Raw genomic sequence first — 17,501 nt, forward strand, 5'->3', positions numbered from 1 at the left:
TTTCCTTAACACACCTGTGTGGGCCAGCCAGGACACAGCACCTGAGACAGCTTGACCAGCTTGTCCAAGGATATAAAACTAGGTCTGGACTGGAATGGAATTTGAATCCAGACCTCTCTAGCATTAAAGCCCACATTATGTCCTTTGTTACATTATGCTTCAGGCAGAGAAATCAAGAATTAGGAGGAAGTGGGCCTCCCCGGTGGCTCAGGGGGTTGAGCGCAGTGCTGTGAAGTTGTCCGCAGCCTCTGCAGCACGGGTTCGATTCCCGGCCGACCAGGGAGATACCCACATGGTGGGGAAGACCTCTCCTGTCTCGCCTGCTGCTCCCCTCAGCAGTGCTTTCTGTCCGTCTGCCTGTGCTGCTCCCCGCTCTGTCTCTGGTGAATCCTCTCACCATCCCATGCCTCTGACCTGTACCCCAGTTCTTGCATAAAAATAAATCTTTGAAAAGAAAAAAAAAGAACTAGAAGGAAGGCTAAGACATGACTGGAGAAAGGAGGAAACTAGAAAATAAAGGAGAAAGAAGAGATTGAAAATGGAAGTGGGGAGCATTAATGAAGGTCGAGGTTCTTATTGGTTAATCTGCCCCTCTGAGGTGCTTCAGTCCCCTTTCCCTGCCTTCCAACCCCCTTCCCATCCCCCAAACTCAGATTGCAATTGACTACATCTCTAATCTCAGCATTCTGAGATTAGAGAAATCTGAGAATTCTCTTTAACAATATGCTAGAAAACACAAAAATGAAATATAAATGTATATCGTTGTTTACCAGTTCAAATTCTCGGGTGTTTTTTAATTCTGTCATTGATTTAGTCTATTCATATAATACTTTAAGGCAACCAGTTTAGAATTATTTTCATTTTCACTAACTGCTAAAAATGATCATCTTTTTTCTTTGCTTTAATTTTTCTTCATTTTGGGGACCAGGTAGTGGAGGTAGAGGGGGATTTCTATAACTAAGAAAGAATTTTTTTAAAGCAACCTCTCACAGAGAAATACCACATTGCACAAATATACTTTGTACTTACTGCTCTAAATGCTATTACATCTGAGCATGCTTAAGAAATTGCTTAATCTTTCAGTCCGTGTCTTAGTATCTCTCGGGTTTTATGTCTCTGAGATTCAGATTCTGACAGTGTGCCTGTAACTCTAGAGAGTGCTCCCCTGTGTCAACAGACCTGCCTTGAAATATACTATCCACACAGTGCTCATATTTTTATATTATTAATATACCAGTCCTTACTTTTCAAATGATTCTTACCAATATTGAGTTAGGTGAGAAAAAGTATAATTTGGATTCAGTGACTGTTTTAATCACGTAATTCATACAGAGTACAGATATTTATTTGCTTTTCTTGATCTTTTTCTCTGATTTTGTTATGTTGTTCCCTTAGAGAACTGTACCGTTGCCTGCCTTTCTGTCCCTTACAGCCCGAGTCATTGATGTATCTAATGGCAAAGCCCATGTTGCTGAAAGCTGTTTAGAAGAAACAGGTGGACTGGGAGTAGATATTGTCCTAGATGCTGGAGGTGGGTACTTTACTAAAACAGTCGCCTATAATCTCTGGTGTGTGAAGGACAAAATTTCAGGGGGGGAAATATATAACCAAGGAATAATTAGTAGCATATTTATTAAATTGCTCAGTATTTGTTTTCTAGTTAACTTTTCTAGTTAAATTAGAGCTTCTTCATTTTGTTCCCATTGTAAGCACTATCTTGAGTTAAAAAACATGCTTACCTTTCAAGGTACAAGCACTGGAGTTTAAGTGTCTAGAAGAAATCTGTACGCAGGGCCTCCTCAATGACTCACAGTTGACACAGGTTCAGGCCTCAGCCAGATGCCTGTAAATGCAGATCTCCCATGTGGAGCTCCGTTGGGTGGCTGACTCCTGCTGTCACTATTTGGAAAACATACAGGGTTTTGTTCCATTTTCACCATCCTGGAACTTTCTTAGTGTAGTATCTATATCTGTACGCAAGGGATTGTGCATCACACCTGAAAGGCAGATTGCACACCTGCAAAGGGCTCTCACTGCCTCTCCGTGCGATGTCTCCCCCTTGTGAGAGTTGTACATGGACACAGCTGTGCTCCTCACATGCTTCTGTTTAACCAGTATTTTCAAGATTTGAAATTATCTCAGAAAAGTCTTTCTGTGGAGGTGAATGTATACTGCATCAAAATTTCAAATGGACATTTTATTTTTTTAATAAAGTTTTTTTTTCCTTTTTTTTTAAAGGATTTATTTATTTATTTATACAAGCACTGGGTACAGTCAGAAGCGAGGGAGGGTGAGAGAATTCACCAGAGCTAGAGCGGGGAGCAGAGCAGGCAGAAGGACCGAAGTACACTGCTGAGGGGAGCAGCGGGCGGCAGGAGAGGTCTGCGTGCCATGCAGGACCCTCCTCCAGTGGCCGGGGAGCCGCCGGGGATTGAACCGGCGCTGCAGAGGCTGCGGGCAGCTTCGCAACCCAGCGCTCAACCGCTGCGCCACCGGGGAGGCCCTCAAATGGACATTTTAAAATTATGGCCAAGTATGACTGAGTCTATGAGTTTCTTCATCAGTAGTCAGCTTTCCCCAGAGTTCTAAACTGTTGGTATGATGTGTTATTTGTTGTTACCTGGCCTGGCTGTCAAATGAAAATAGACTTTGTAGCTTTAGTTATTTCACTTATAATTAAATCTAGAGTAAATTCTAAGCTCATTTTAATGCAAAAAAAAGTATATTTTATGGCATCTGACCACATTGCTGCATTTTGCTAAGAAAAAATGCTTCCTTATTAAAAAGAACTTGTTTGAAGAATAAATTATTGGCAGCTCACTATAAAATATATCTCTTCTCTCTCTTTTTAAAAATTATTCCCTTATAAGTGAGATTATATAGTAAAGATGATGAACCAGCCGTAAAATTACAGCTGCTGCCACACAAACATGATATCATCACCCTTCTTGGCGTTGGAGGTCATTGGGTAACAACAGAAGAAAACTTGCAGGTATTATCAGAAATAATGAAGCATTATTATTACATCAAAAGGTTAATAAAGAAGAATGACTAAGTTTGGGGGGAATGACATGGCAAAATTAGCATAAATTCTGAACGATAGCCTATTTTTAAAGAAATGTAGCTTATTTTTTTGTTTTAATGACATGTTGGCCAAAATGTTGAAATGGTACTTTGGAAGTAGTGACTTCTGAATTTTTTATTAGTATTTCAAAAGGGATTTTTTCTTAGTAACAAACATTATTATTGCCAAATACTTAGCAAAAAATTTCTATATAAGTCAGTGTTCTTATTCAAATTGGAATGTACTATATATGTGTGTGTATGTTTTAGCTCCCAAAGTTACATTTCTAACAGAATAAAAGTTAAATATTTTTATCCTGGTTGATATGCAAACACCATCATTTTCACATACCAGTCTTCACTGATTTTCCAACATCCTCATGAAGGTGACTGGTAAGTAGCAGCCAGAAATCACATGCACGTACCCCACTTCTGCTCCATCACCAGGATTCAGGTGTGGCCTTGCCTCTGACCTTGTGTGTCAGCATTTTGGACAATGAATTAGAAAATACTATAGTTTATATATTATCATTAAAGTTTGTGTGCTGATTGATTTGGGTATTTAATTTGTGTAGCAGTCAATCATGTCTCCACTGTGAAACTCACAGTAACTGATGAGTCTTTGTGCATTCTACCCAAGTTGGACCCTCCAGATAGCCACTGCCTTTTCCTCAAGGGAGCATCGGTGGCTTTCCTTAATGATGAAGTATGGAATCTGTCCAATGTGCAACAGGGGAAGTATCTTTATATCCTTTTTTCTTGCTGACCTGAGTTTGGGTTTGAATTTACTTGTACTCTAATCATTAAAGTCTTTAATAATGATGACGTATATAATAAAATAACATAAAATAAAAAGATAATGTAAATAATGAATAAATACTAATTGCAGCTGACTTTCATTGAGCATGCCAATGCCAATGTTCTAAGTGCTTGACGAGTATTAATTTATTTAAAGGTTAAAACAATCCTATGAGGTGTAAGTACCATTATTTACAGGTAAAAAGACTGAAACATAGAGAGGTTTAACAGAGAAAACATAGCCAGCAAGTGCAGGAGGAGTTACACACAGTCAGTCTCACCCATTTCTGAATGGGAAATAAAATATAAGATACATGGGAGATTTGGAGACCACATAGCACCTTGAAAGCTTACATCACTCCTCCATGGGGTCGTGTGCAAAAATGCCAGAGTACTTACCTAAATGGAAGAATGTGTGGGGTGTTGTTTTTTTTTTTTTTTTTTTTAAGATTTATTTATTTATTTATACAAGCACTGGGTACAGTCAGAAGCGTGGGAGGGTGAGAGAATTCACCAGAGTCAGAGCGGGGAGCAGAACAGGCAGACGGACGAAGTACACTGTTGAAGGGAACAGCAGGCGGCAGGAGAGGTCTGCGCACCATGTGGGACTCTCGCCCAGTGGCTGGGGATCAAACCGGCGCTGCAGAGGCTGCGGGCAGCTTCGCAACCCAGTGCTCAACTGCTGCACCACTGGGGAGGCCTTTTATGGGGTGTTTTAAAAAATATTAATGCTACGAAATCTTCATCAACGAACATGGGTTTGAATTTTTTAAAATGGAAGTTATTCAAAGACAGATCTGGTAAGTGAAGCCAGATCATTCCAGTTTTGGTAAAAGTAGTGGAAAAGAGTTCCAGGAAAAAGGTGAGGCCTCTCCAGAGCAGGGCCTACTAGAGAGGAAACCACTGGTTGTAAGATAGCCCTTTTATTTATTTATTTTAAGATTTATTTATGCATACAAGAGCTGGGGTGTAGGCCACAAGTGCAGCACAGGGGATTAAGGGTTGGGGGGAAGGGGAAGGTGAGAGGATTCACCAGAGACAGAGTGGGGAGCAGAACAGGCAGATTGACTGAAATACACTGCTGAGGGGAGACAGGAGAGGTCTGCTGTGCCAGGTGGGTCAGCTCCCTGGCAGGGGGTTGAACTCCTGCTGCAGTGGCTGCCATAGCTTCATAGTGCTGAGACTTAACCCCTTGCGCCACCAGGGAGGCCCCAGATGCCCCTTTTAAAGGGAGCTGCATCCAGTAAAATGTGTAATACATTAGATCAAAAATACAGTATCTTTGTACATAAGGAAAGAGACTTGCAGACCCTGGACATCTCACCACGTGTCATACTTTTGTCATGTGTGTAGTTACATATGTGTAATATGTGTGAAGACTAGAGCTCTAAGAATGAGGCCAGACATTTTGGTACTTTCAAATGATAGTATTTCAATAGTATACTGCATGTGTTGAGTTTTAAAGAATAAACTTCAAAACCAGAACATTCCCTTAATGTAAGTTAGAAGTATTTCTGATTGAATATTTTACTACTAAATTTGGAAAATAAACTAAATTATAACTTTCCAAAAGAAAGTTTAAATTGATTTTAACATAAAGCAACTTCAATGTCCAGTAACATTGTAATTATCAAAAGTAGCATAAGGGGGCCTCCCTGGTGGCCCAGGCGGACCCACATGGTGAACAGACCTCTCCTGTCTCACCCACTGCTCCCCTCAGCAGTGGATTTCGTCAGTCTGCCTGTTCTGTTCCCCGCTCTGTCTCTGGTGAATCCTCTCACTCTGGCCCATACCCCGCGCATCTGGCCCATACCCCGGTTCTTGTATAAATAAAATAAATCTTTTTTAAAAAAAAAGTTTAAAAAAGAAAGTAGCATATGGGGTCACTTCCCAAGACATACAGATATGGAATCACATTATACACTTGAACAGAATGTTACAGGTTGATCATCACTCAATTTTTAGAAAAAGAACACCATGGAATGGTGACGGTGGAGAACACCCTATATTAACAGCAATGCTAGTAGCATGTTTTGAAAACTAGGTTCAGTCCCCGCCTGTGCAAGCTCCCCTCAATCAGTTCACATAAGTTGATGCTTGTGATTTAACACAAGAGATCGCCTTTTAGTTGTGTGGTCATACGCCAGTACTAACAGGTATATACTCTCAATCCTAATACTGTAATTTCAGTTAAATGTCTCGATTTCTACAATGTACAGTTTTCTGATTCACTCAGTGGCGCATGACACACACAGCTTAACTTTCTTGCACACAAATTTTGAATCTTTTTGAATCTGTAGCCAGCTTAGTAAATAAGTGTGCACCTATAGAGATGTAAGTGCTAAGCTTATTTTTAATGAAATATCAAACCTAGTGCTGAAATGAACACCTCTCGCCACTCCGTGACCGTCCATCGGGAAGCACTCAGCCTGCTCGGTCCACCTTTTGTCCTCAGAAGTCTAGGTTCTGTTATGTCACCACCTCCCTCAAATGAGTTCCCCAGTTCCCCATTTTTAGAGGTAAACGTGATGGTTTACAGAAGTTCCATATCAAAGTTTGAATTTCTGAGAATGCTAAACTTGAAAAGGTGGGGGGAATGGGGAATGAGGCCTGCCTAACGTCCTGCTTATCCTCCTCGGCTTTATTCAGCCCTCTCTCCTTTGCGTTGCCACCTTAACAGTCCTCCAGCACGCATCTTGAAGGACGTGATGGAGAAGCTGTCAGCCGGCGTGTTCAGGTATGCCCTTCACCAGCCCCTGGCGTGTTTACTTTCCTCTTCTCCACGGGATAGCGCAGGGTCTCCACTTCTGTTCTGCTTTCACCCTGTATCTATTGTGCTCCTGTGTTTTTGTTTACATTAAATGCGGCCTTGTAATACTTTTCTCAAAGCGTATCTCGGGATGCACCAGCAAATAAATCTTCCTTAAGATGGAAGGTGCCCCCGAGTTTCTCCTTCCTCGCCAGGGCGCCCTGGGCGGCTCCACCTCACCCTCCAGAGCAGCCTGCAAACCCAAGCTTGAGAAGAGGGGAAGTAAAATTTTTGGAAGTTTAGACCTGATTATCAAAAAAGCAGGAGTAGAGAAAGCAGATGTTCTTTTCCTTTGCAATTTAACCTCTTTGACACTGGATGAGTTTGTTTGAATTATTTGAAGTCATAGACTTGAACTACAGCAACTGTCGCTCCCACCCCCACGTGTCTAATCATCTCCTCCTTCCTCAGGCCTCGGCTGGACGAGCCCATTCCCCTGTACGAGGCGAAAGTCTCCATGGAAGTTGTTCAGAAAAATCAAGGAAGAAAAAAGCAAGTTGTTCAGTTTTAATTGTGTTCTATCTCCGACCTCGGTTGGATGAACCCCGATCCGGTGCCCGAAGCCAGAGTGTCCTTGGAAATTGTTCAGAGAAGTCAAGGACGATGAAAGCAAGTTGTTCCGGCTTGGGGTTTTTTGGGGGGTATTTTTGGTTTTTTGGTGTTTTGTTGTTTTTTTTTTTTAAGCACAACCTTCCCGCCGAGGGGCGAGGCTCAGAGTTACTTGAAGTTTCTGAAAAAGCGCTGCACAGTCGAGACTGTCCTGCGGGGAATATTCTGGAAGTCGTGCGCCTGCGCGGGGCCCGGCTCGGGCGCCCCGGGGTCCCCCAGCGCCCCGGGGTCCCCTCGCGCGTCATCAAGCCGCTGAGACGCTCCTCAGGCTCCGCTGTCGTGATTTGTCGTTTGCGTGTGGGTGCGCGTCGCGCGGCTCGAGCTCACAGACGCCTGAAGTCTCCCAAGTGCGCGTCCGCGCGGGGCTGGCTCGGGGCCCGCGGGAGGCCGGGCGCGCTCGGCGGCCTCGCCCCGCCGGGCGGCCCCCGGGAGCGCGCGCCCCGGCCGCCGGCCCTAGGGAGCCCGGGGGCGGGGCGGGGGCGGGGCCGCGCGGGGGCGGGGCCACGTCGGGGGCGGGGCCGGCGCGCGCGGGAAGCGCTGGCGGGCAGCGGCCGGCGCCCCCCGGCCTGCGCGCGCCATGGCCGTCTCCGTGCCCGGCTACTCGCCCAGCTTCAAGAAGCCGCCCGAGGTCCTGCGGCTCCGGCGGAAAAAGGCTCGGAGCCTGGGGGCCGCCCTCGAGCCGGCGCCGCGCCGCGCCGCCCTGGCGGCCGGGCTCCCCCTGCGCCCCTTCCCGGCCGCGGCGGCGGGGGGCCCCGGCGGCGGCCGCGCCCCGAGGAACCCCTTCGCGCGTCTGGACAACCGGCCGCGGGCCGCCCCGGAGCCCCCCGACGGGCCGGGCCGGGTGAGTGGGAGCCGGCGGCCTCGGGCTGCCTGGGCTGCAGAGGGGGCCGGTCCTCGGGTCCGGGGAGGAAAAGGGGCGCCCCGAGCCCGGCCCCCTCCCCGCGGGGCGGGCCTGCGGGAAGCTGCGGCGGGGGAGGCGGGGCGCCCGGGGTGCGGGGGCCGAGGGGGCAGAGATCAGTGGGGAGGGGACCCCGAAAGGCCTGCAACACCGCCCCCCGCCCGGGGCGGAGCCGCGGCCCGGCGCGCGGGCTCTGTCCTCCCGCGGGGCCGTCCGTCCGTCCGTCCGTCCGCCCGCGGGAGGCTCCGGGTCAGGTCTCCCCCGCGCGGACCGCCGCGCCGCGCCCCCCACCCGCGCGGCCGCGAAGTTCAGGCACGAAACTGAAGCGAAACACGGGGGGACTCACTCGGCCGCGTGCGCACCTCAGTTTCTAGATTCTCATCAGGAAAACGATTTGCCGCGGGAAGAGACGTTTCCTGAGAGAACAGCCGTTCCTGCACCGCCGCAGGTAACACCGCGTCTGAAAGGCCCTGTAGGCTGAGGTGTAAGGTAACGGGCCTGCAGCGCTTTCCCGGAGTGGCGCCCGCGGCCTGAGGGGCGGGTCTCGAGCCGCTGGGGGGGGGGGGCGCCGTGCCCGCCAGGCCGGATGGAAACGGCCTCTCCATGGCCTTTCGGAAACGGTTCCCCTTACCTGTCCCCTTTTTGTGATGTCACCTGCAGGAGCTACTGTAATGTCGAGCAGGTTGACTCACATGGTGGGAGAAACTTGTCGAGGTCAGGAATTGCTCAAATGTGGGCTCTAAAAACTGCCTCGCCTCGGTTACCTGCAGGTGTTTTTTAAAAGGTGTTTTTTAAAATGCTTGAAATTTTTTCATTTTGATACCATTGTCAACAGTTTTTTCTTCTAATTATTATGAAAGTGGTACAGTGACTCCTCAACTCACTATATAAACCTGTATCCCCTGAGCTATGAAGTCTGCCCCCCTGCCAGCAGCATGCCCAGCAACAAAAATTCCTCCCTCCCAGAGATAAATCACTGTTAACAGTGTGTGAAGTTCCTTGCAGATTTTTGCACAGCGTGTGTAGTGTCGTTTCAGTGTTGTTTATTTATACAGTTCATAAGATGTTGACTTTTCTGTGATCATGAATGTGAGCTGGTAAAAACCTGTAGAACGAGCGTATTTCCTTGGTACTCTGCTTACTTTTGTATTCTTTGTTTTCTGAAAGACTCCACATGTATCATTCTCCGAATCTGATACTCCATCCTCAGAAAGTACTGAATTACCTGTGGACTGGAGTATTAAAACGCGACTCCTGTTCACCTCTTCTCAGCCCTTTACTTGGGCAGATCATTTGAAAGCCCAAGAAGAGGCCCAAGGCCTTGTCCAGCATTGTCGGGCCACAGTGCTTACTCTGCCTCCAAGCATACAGGTAATTCTCCTAAAAAACTGCTGTGCTTCAAAGTAATAAGTGTAAAGTGCTTTTCAGCAATGTATCAGAGATATTTCTGTCCATTAAGTCTATCTCCTGACATTTAAAGACACAGCATCTTAGTAAATTTTGTGTTTCCCAAATGGTGCATTCTCACAAGTTTTTTGTTTGTTTTTTAAAGATTTATTTATTTATTTATACAAGCACTGGGTACAGTCAGAAGCATGGGAGGGTGAGAGGATTCACCAGAGAGAGAGAGTGGGGAGCAGAACAGGCAGACTGACGAAATACACTGCTGAGGGGAGCAGCGGGCGTGGCAGGAGAGGTCTGTGCTCCATGTGGGGCCCTCACCATCGGCCGGGGATCGAAATGTTATGCAGCAACCCCGATATAAAACGGGTTGCCTGGCTGTAGGTCCTCACCCGCGCGCTTAAAAGGGACTTGTTAATACTCCACTACAGGCACACACAAAAGGTTAATAAAAGGTTTATTTACAAGGGAAAAGTAAATAAGGAAAATGTACAACTCAGGGAGAAAATAGGGAAATAAAGTCTTTAATGCGTCCTACCCGATCCGCCGACCTGGAAACCCAAAGTCACTCTCAGAGCTGGCCGGACGCTGTAAGCTGGTGGAGAGCCAAAATGGGGGGGGACCCCCAAAGCCCACGTGTCTGCCTTTTATATCCACCTGGCTGCTTAACCCCACCCTCAGGTCCCAGCTACCTTCCCTTGGGTGGTGATGGGATTTGGAGTTCCCAGTGGCTTTGGCTTTGGCCTGGGGTGGGGGTGGAGTCCACAAAGCCTGTATGGAATTAGCTTTAGGACATCCTTTTCCCCCTAACAGAACCAGAGCTGCAGAGGCTGCGGGCGGCTTTGCAGCTCAGCGCTCAGCTGCTGTGCCACCAGGGAGGCTCTTTTCTTTTCTTTTCTTTTTTTAAAGATTTATTTATTTATGCATACAAGAGCTGGGGTACAGGCCAGAGTTGGGGGGGTGAGAGGATTCACCAGAGACAGAGTGGGGAGCAGAACAGGCAGACTGACTGAAATACACTGCTGAGGGGAGCAGTGGGGAGACAGGAGAGGTCTGCTGTGCCATGTGGTTTTCTCCCTGGCCGGCTGGGGATCGAACTCGTGCTGCAGAGGCTGCCGATTGGTTCATAGTGCTGTACTTAACCCTTTGCGCCACCCAGGAGGCCCTCTCACAAGTTTTTGATGTTTTTTATCAGATTCAGTTTCTGTCCATTAAAATCCTGAGATTTAGTGTATGTTGTAGGCAGTTGTTTACTAAAAAGTCTTTTGGGAAAAAATATAAGGAAAAGGAATGAAAGCAATTGAGCAATTGCAAAGCAGATTGGTTATTTCCTTGATCTTTTTTTTTTTTTTTTTCATTACCACATGTGTTGTCTGACAGTTTCTGTGAGTCACTTATCTGAAGTGACTTAGATGGGTCCTTAAGGTCTCATAAGGCCACACAACGTGTCAGTCAGGTCTGTGGTCTCATCTAGTGCTTGACCAGGGAAGACCCACATCTAACCTCACTGATCTTGTTGGCAGAGTTCAGTTCTTTGAGAATTTCCATTTGTGCTCTCAGTTGGAAGCCGTCGCAGCTCTTGCCATGTGGGATTCTCCAAAAATGATCACTTGGCTTCCTCAAAGCTCAGGTTTGATTAATTTGCTAGAGTGACGCAAAGGAGACAGGAATCCCGTTTACTCAGTAGACAGTATACTGAGGAGACAAATCATCAGCCAGATCAAAGAGAGCATAGTGTTGCGGTATGGGGAAGAGGCACAGAGCTTCCATGCCCTCTTCAGTGTGCATTCTCACTAGGTCTTCAAATGTTCAACCTGGAAACTCCTGTCTTCCTGATTTTCTTACACAATGTAAGCTGGGTTTTACTTAGTTTAATGCACTAATTGCTGCCTAGGTTGTAAATTTAGTAGTTAATGAGTTCTAGAATTTTTTTTTTTAAGATTTATTTATTTATGCATACAAGAACTGGGGTACAGGCTGGAGGTGCCAGGGGTGAGAGGATTCACCAGAGACAGAGTGGGGAGCAGAACAGGCAGACAGACCAAAGTACACTGCTGAGGGGAGCAGCGGGCAAGACAGGTGTGGTCTGCTGTGCCGTGTGAGTAGCTCCCTGGCTGGGGGATAGAACTTGTGCTGCAGTGGCTGCGGATTGCTTCATAGTACTGTGCTTAACCCCCCTTGTGCCACCAGGGAGGCCCTCTAGAATGGGTTTAAAGAAATGTTATTGCACTATTTTCAAGCAGCTTATCAACTCAAAAGAGGTTGGAAGGGATTACCTAAAAGAGGCTTTGGTACATCTTTGTCAATAAATAGCTCAGAACAATTTGTGGTTTCACATCGGTTTTTACTTGGCTGTTTTCAAAACAGCATTATGAGGGGAGGCGCGGTGGAACACAGTGTTACCCCGTCACGCATACTCGACACAGACACCCTCCTGGTAAGAGTCATTTAATGAAGAAGAAGAATGTTCCATCTGTGTTAAGTGTTCCTTTTGATTGAAATCTGGCTTAACAGACTGTGATTGCTGACAAGAGATTTTCACAGACAACAATGAACTGTATTTTAGCCCTTGTAGCAGTTATTAACACTTTCTAGTAGGAAACATTAAAGATTCTGAGAAAAAGTGTTTAGTGCATTTAGTGTTTAAGTGAAATTCTATACGTGTAATAGGGCAAAAATACCACCTAATCTCATCTCTGGATTTTAGGATCCCAAACTATCTACTGAACTCAGATGCGCCTTCCAGCAGAGCCTTGTCTATTGGGTTCACCCATCCTTTTCTTGGCTCCCACTGTTTCCTCGTATTGGTGCTGACAGAAAAATGGCTGGAAAGACAAGCCCATGGTCACATGATGAAACCCTGCAGCATAACTTAATGAGTGACTGGTAAGATTCTTAAAAACTTTTGTAATTTCATTTTAGAAGTTTTCTCTCATTATTTATTTTTTAAAGATATATTTATTTATTTATACAAGCACTGGGTACAGTCAGAAGCGCGGGAGGGTGAGAGAATTCACCAGAGCCAGAGCGGGGAGCAGAGCAGGCAGAAGGACCGAAGTACACTGCTGAGGGGAGCAGCGGGCAGTAGGAGAGGTCTGTGCACCCTGTGGGACCCTCCTCCGGTGGCCGGGGAGCAGCCGGGGATCAAACCGGCACTGCAGAGGCTGCGGGCAGCTTCGCAATCCAGCGGGCAACCCAGCGCTCAACCGCTGCGCCACTGGGGCGGCCCCCATTATTTTATTTGAGATGTGTAACTGTGTAGTGGCATAGGATCTCTATGTCCTTCTGAATTATTTTATCTAAATTGTTAATAACCAGAAGTTAAATTGTTTACTTTGTTAGCTGTCATTTGCTCTTATGCAATTGTAGAATGTATGTGTATGTTTAAACATACACACCACACACACACATCACACACATACCACACACACACATACCCCTCCCCTCCCCAGTGGCGCAGCGGTTGAGCGCTGGGTTGCGAAGCTGCTCGCACCCTCTGTAGCGCCAATTCGATCCCCGGCTGCCCGGTGAGTGTCCCACATGGTGCGCAGACCTCTCCTGCCACCTGCTGCTCCCCTCAGCAGTGTACTTCAGTCCTTCTGCCTGCTCTGCTCCCCGCTCTGGCTCTGGTGAATTCTCTCACCCTCCCGCGCTTCTGACTGTACCCAGTGCTTGTATAAATAAATAAATCTTTAAATAAATAAATAAAAGAGAATGTCTGATGTTGATTATATTAAAAAAAAATGTTGTGTTTTAAATCACATAGGTGAATAACAAACTGAATTAAACAAATTTAAATTTTTGGTATTGCATTAAATGTTTGAAAACATCTAAAGAAAAGTCTTTTGTTTCATAGGTCTGTGAGCTTTACTTCTTTATATAATCTGCTGAAGACAAAACTTTGCCCCTATTTCTACGTCTGTACATACCAGTTTACTGTCCTGTTCCGTGCAGCAGGATTAGCAGGAAATAATGTAATCACGGCTCTCATGTCTCCTACAACTAGAGGTATAAGAGAAGCTATGAAAAATGAAGGTAAGACAATAGGTTGACAATGAGAATAACACTATATAAACACTTTTTCCTTAAAAGCTAAAATTTTGTCTTTTACCAGTTTTATCTTTATTATTTTAATGCTTTACTTCTGATTTTCTTCCTGCAATTATTTAAGCTGTCCCTTATACTTAACTTTAAATTAGTGGTGGTCCTTTCTCTGATTTCTAAACACTGGAAAGTCACTATCTGAATATATTCTTCCAGAAATTCTAATATAAATTACCTATACCCTTTAAATAAGTGATTTTCTAACTAGTTGGCTTATATTGGATCATAAAATTTCATAAACTCAAACAGCACTATTTAAAAAACTGACAAGAAAGTAGAATATACTTTATGAAAGAGTATCACACGTTCTGAGAGTATGTATTGTTTCGAAGTGTTGTGTCTATATTGTGTATTATGGGCAGCAATCAGGAAAGCTTAAAAGCTACTGCTTCCATTGATCAAGTGTAAAAATTAATCATTTTCAAATCCCTTATTCTCTAAAAGTAGTACATACCTGTTCAGTTCTCCAAGATTAAAAGCACAGCTACTTTTTTTCTCTTCTCATGAAGGTATTGAATTTTCTCTGCCCTTATTAAAAGAAAATGACCATAAGGAGAAGAAAGCATCTGGAACAAGCTTGGAACATGGAGAGTATGTGATTCAAGTAACCTATAACATCATCCAGTGACTTGTGGACTCACTGCAGTAGTTTTGTAGAGGAAGCAGCTTTGTGGAATGGAACTCTCACTAACTACAGTAATTTCCTAGGGAGCAAGCAATTAGTGATGAAGATGAAGAAGAAAGTTTTTCCTGGCTGGAAGAGATGGGTGTGCAAGATAAAATTAAAAAACCAGACATGCTGTCCATCAAGCTGTATCCTTTGAATTCCTGTTAAACGTGATTAGAATTTCCATTGAACTAATATAGAAGTAACTACTTAATAGACTACACTCTTTTTTTTTTTTTTTTTTACACTACACTCTTAAATTAGGGCCATATTAAAACTAATTATCGTGGACTTAATTTACAAACCCCTGAATACCCATAAGTTATGTACAACTATTATTAAACCTTTTTAAGTTAAAGCACTCATTTTGGTTAAGTTTGTTGGGGGAACCACTTTTTTTTTTTTTCTTAGAAAGAAAAGTTTATTTTAAGAAAAAGAATAAAGACTCCCAGGTATAAGGTACCTGGGAGGGGCCCAGATGAGCCCCCACCTTATTTTTAAAATACTTATTTTGTAGAACTGGGGTGAAGGCCAGAGCTATGGTGGGGTGGGACAGGGTGATGAGAGGATTCACCAGAAACAGAGTGGGGGGCAGAACAGGTGAATTTACTGAAATACACTGCTAAGGGGAACAGCAGGCAAGACAGGAAAAGTCTGCTACACAATATGTGAGTTAGCAACCTGGCTGGGGATCAAACTTAGACCGTAGTGGTGATTTTTTTTTTTTTTTTAATTAATAGAGGCATGTTTTATTTATTTGTTTGTTTGTTTTGTTTACACATGCATTGGGTACAGTCAGAAGCACGGGAGGGTGAGAGAATTCACCAGAGCCAGAGCGGGGAGCAGAGCAGGCAGAAGGACCGAAGTACACTGCTGAGGGGAGCAGCGGGCGGCAGGAGAGGTCTGCGCGCCATGTGGGACCCTCCTCTGGTGGCCGGGGAGCAGCCGGGGATCGAACCGGCGCTGCAGAGGCCGCGGGCAGCTTCGCAACCCAGTGCTCAACCGCTGCGCCACCGGGGAGGCCCCGTAGTGGTGATTTTGCTGAGACTTAAACCCTAGGCCACCAGGAGGCCCCAGAACAGGCAGATTTACTGAAAGACACTGCTAAGGGAAGCACTGGGCGAGACTGGAGAGGTCTGCTGCACCATATGTATGTAGGTCAGCTCCCTGAGGCTGGGGATAGTGCTGATATTTAACCAATCCCTAGGCCCCAAGGGAGGCCCTCACCTTATTTTTAATTGGAATAACATTGCCTTACAACCTTGTGCTTTAGAGGTGTAGGGTCTCCTCTTTCCGATGGTGTTACTGTCAGTCTACCAAGCCCACCATCATAATCCACTGTGCTTCCGCCTCACTTTGTTCTTGCCCCGCCACCTGTCTGGTAGCCTCAGTTCTACAGTTACAGGTCTAGGATTTATTACTGGTTTAGCTTTATCTGACCCTTTGTTTTTATATTCCACATTAGAATGACTCCATCCTGTATTGTTCTCCTGACTTACTTCAATTAGTATAATTGCTCCAGTTCCATCCATGTTGTCACAAATGGCAAGTCATATCCCAATGTATAATGAACCATGTATTTCTGACCCACTGTTTTGAGAAAACTTCCTACTATTGTCCATAGCTGACAGGTCTACATTCCCAACAGTATAGAAGAGTTCCTTTTTCTCTGTATCCTCACCAACAATTGTTGAAACAACCTATTTTTGACTCTAGAAATTGTTAGTTTTTCAATCAGTAAACTCATCAAATAGAAACTATGTTCATTTAGGCATGTGCTTTACAATTGCAGTCACAAGGGGTAGAAAGAGATTTTCCAGTTTGAAATGGGTGGGGTAGGGTCCCAGGAGACTCAGAATCTAGACAATTGCTCTTCCTATTGGTAAGGGATTTATTTGCATTTGCAATTTCCTTGATTGTTATCTCAGGCGAAGAGAGAAACATGAAGTACAAATGGATCACAGACCTGAGTCTGTTGTGTTGGTGAAAGGAATGAACACGCTGACGTTGCTGAATTTTTTGATCAACTGTAAGAGTTTAATTGCTACCTCAGGTGCCCAGGCAGGACTTCCACCAACCCTCCTGTCCCCTGTAGCATTCCGAGGTGCCACCATGCAAATGCTTAAGGTAAAAACAATTCCTAACAAGGCTAATGCACTTTTACAGTACTTTTCTTTTACGTAAGGTCAGATTTGTAAGAACTCTTGGCAGCTTCACTTGTTGCACTTTTGCTTTCCTACTTATGAAAATTCTGATTGTTATCAGAGGAATTATATAAAGATATGTGAATTAGTGTTTTACTTGGATTCCATGAAAATAATTTTTCTTAGGTCATTTGCAAGCAAAATCGCTTTATTTTCCTTTTGACAGAAGGAAAATTTTCTTAATCTTGTTTCCTATCTTAAGTAATGAAAGAACATAGCCAATAGTGTAATAAGTCTCAAAACCTGGATCATGAGTGAAAAGATTAACTTTACATCCATATTGTTGAGAAAATTATAAATGTAAATATATACTATGTTAATAACAATCAATTTTGTGTTTTCAATATTCTGCATTGAAAGTATGTTACTAAATATTTTAAAAGTTATATTGTGGTACAATGTACTTTAAACAGGCAGTGCCATTATTTGGAGAGGATGCTGGAGAGTTGAGAATTTACTAATGATACATTTACATAATATTCTTTTGATGTCTTAGGAACTAATTTTGATCCATTAACTATTAAAGAGTAGAAAACCCAAATGAAACGTTACTGAACATTTTAGCTAGGTAACCAATTTCCTCATTAACTTTAGGCAAGAAGTGTAAATGTGAAGACACAAGCTCTTTCTGGATACAAAGATCAATTTAGTTTGGAGATTACAGGTCCAGTCATGCCTCATTCTCTACATTCTGTGATGACATTACTCACATCTTCACAGAGTGGGTCATTTTCTGCAGGCCTGTTTACACATGAGCCAACTGCTGTATTTAATATCAGCCCACCAGTAGATGAAGTTCTAAATAAGGTAAGTAAATGATCATAAACAGGTTAGTTGTAACTAGTGTCCTCAAACTAGCTGGAGGAAATGTCTGTAAGATGTCACTGTCCATTGTAAGTACTAAGAGGAAGGGATGATGTCTGTAAACCATTCTATGAGGTTGATCTT

The 17,501-nt window shown here is 44.6% G+C and overlaps 2 protein-coding genes and 1 long non-coding RNA gene across 6 annotated transcripts in view; 2 read left to right on the forward strand and 1 right to left on the reverse strand.

Moving 5' to 3' along the window:
- The window catches only part of CRYZL1 (crystallin zeta like 1), a 35,321-nt gene extending 27,702 nt beyond the window's left edge, over window positions 1–7,619 (forward strand). The window contains exons 9-13 of the mRNA XM_037525009.2: window positions 1,433–1,531; window positions 2,871–2,992; window positions 3,704–3,809; window positions 6,553–6,598; window positions 7,082–7,619. Of these exons, the coding sequence (XP_037380906.1) occupies window positions 1,433–1,531; window positions 2,871–2,992; window positions 3,704–3,809; window positions 6,553–6,598; window positions 7,082–7,181 (473 nt within the window). The 3' untranslated portion in view covers window positions 7,182–7,619. The remainder of the gene's footprint in view (window positions 1–1,432; window positions 1,532–2,870; window positions 2,993–3,703; window positions 3,810–6,552; window positions 6,599–7,081) is intronic.
- The window catches only part of LOC129146705 (uncharacterized), a 27,949-nt gene extending 19,225 nt beyond the window's left edge, over window positions 1–8,724 (reverse strand). For both annotated transcript variants that reach the window (XR_008553757.1, XR_008553758.1), the window contains exons 1-2: window positions 8,524–8,724; window positions 1,740–1,899 (exon numbers count right to left, since the gene is read on the reverse strand). This is a non-coding gene — a long non-coding RNA (uncharacterized LOC129146705). The remainder of the gene's footprint in view (window positions 1–1,739; window positions 1,900–8,523) is intronic.
- The window catches only part of DONSON (DNA replication fork stabilization factor DONSON), a 23,686-nt gene continuing 14,030 nt past the window's right edge, over window positions 7,846–17,501 (forward strand). For all 3 annotated transcript variants that reach the window (XR_008553755.1, XR_008553756.1, XM_037525006.2), the window contains exons 1-9: window positions 7,846–8,120; window positions 8,545–8,625; window positions 9,345–9,548; window positions 12,286–12,464; window positions 13,435–13,613; window positions 14,192–14,273; window positions 14,391–14,495; window positions 16,278–16,476; window positions 17,148–17,360. Coding sequence is in view for 1 of the 3 variants with exons in the window: in XM_037525006.2 (XP_037380903.1) it covers window positions 7,857–8,120; window positions 8,545–8,625; window positions 9,345–9,548; window positions 12,286–12,464; window positions 13,435–13,613; window positions 14,192–14,273; window positions 14,391–14,495; window positions 16,278–16,476; window positions 17,148–17,360 (1,506 nt within the window). In the remaining 2 variants the exon portion in view is untranslated. The remainder of the gene's footprint in view (window positions 8,121–8,544; window positions 8,626–9,344; window positions 9,549–12,285; window positions 12,465–13,434; window positions 13,614–14,191; window positions 14,274–14,390; window positions 14,496–16,277; window positions 16,477–17,147; window positions 17,361–17,501) is intronic.

The sequence above is a fragment of the Talpa occidentalis genome, unplaced genomic scaffold (assembly GCF_014898055.3).
Source record: "Talpa occidentalis isolate TD23 unplaced genomic scaffold, MPIMG_talOcc4v2.1 talOcc4.4, whole genome shotgun sequence".
NCBI lineage: Eukaryota > Metazoa > Chordata > Mammalia > Eulipotyphla > Talpidae > Talpa > Talpa occidentalis.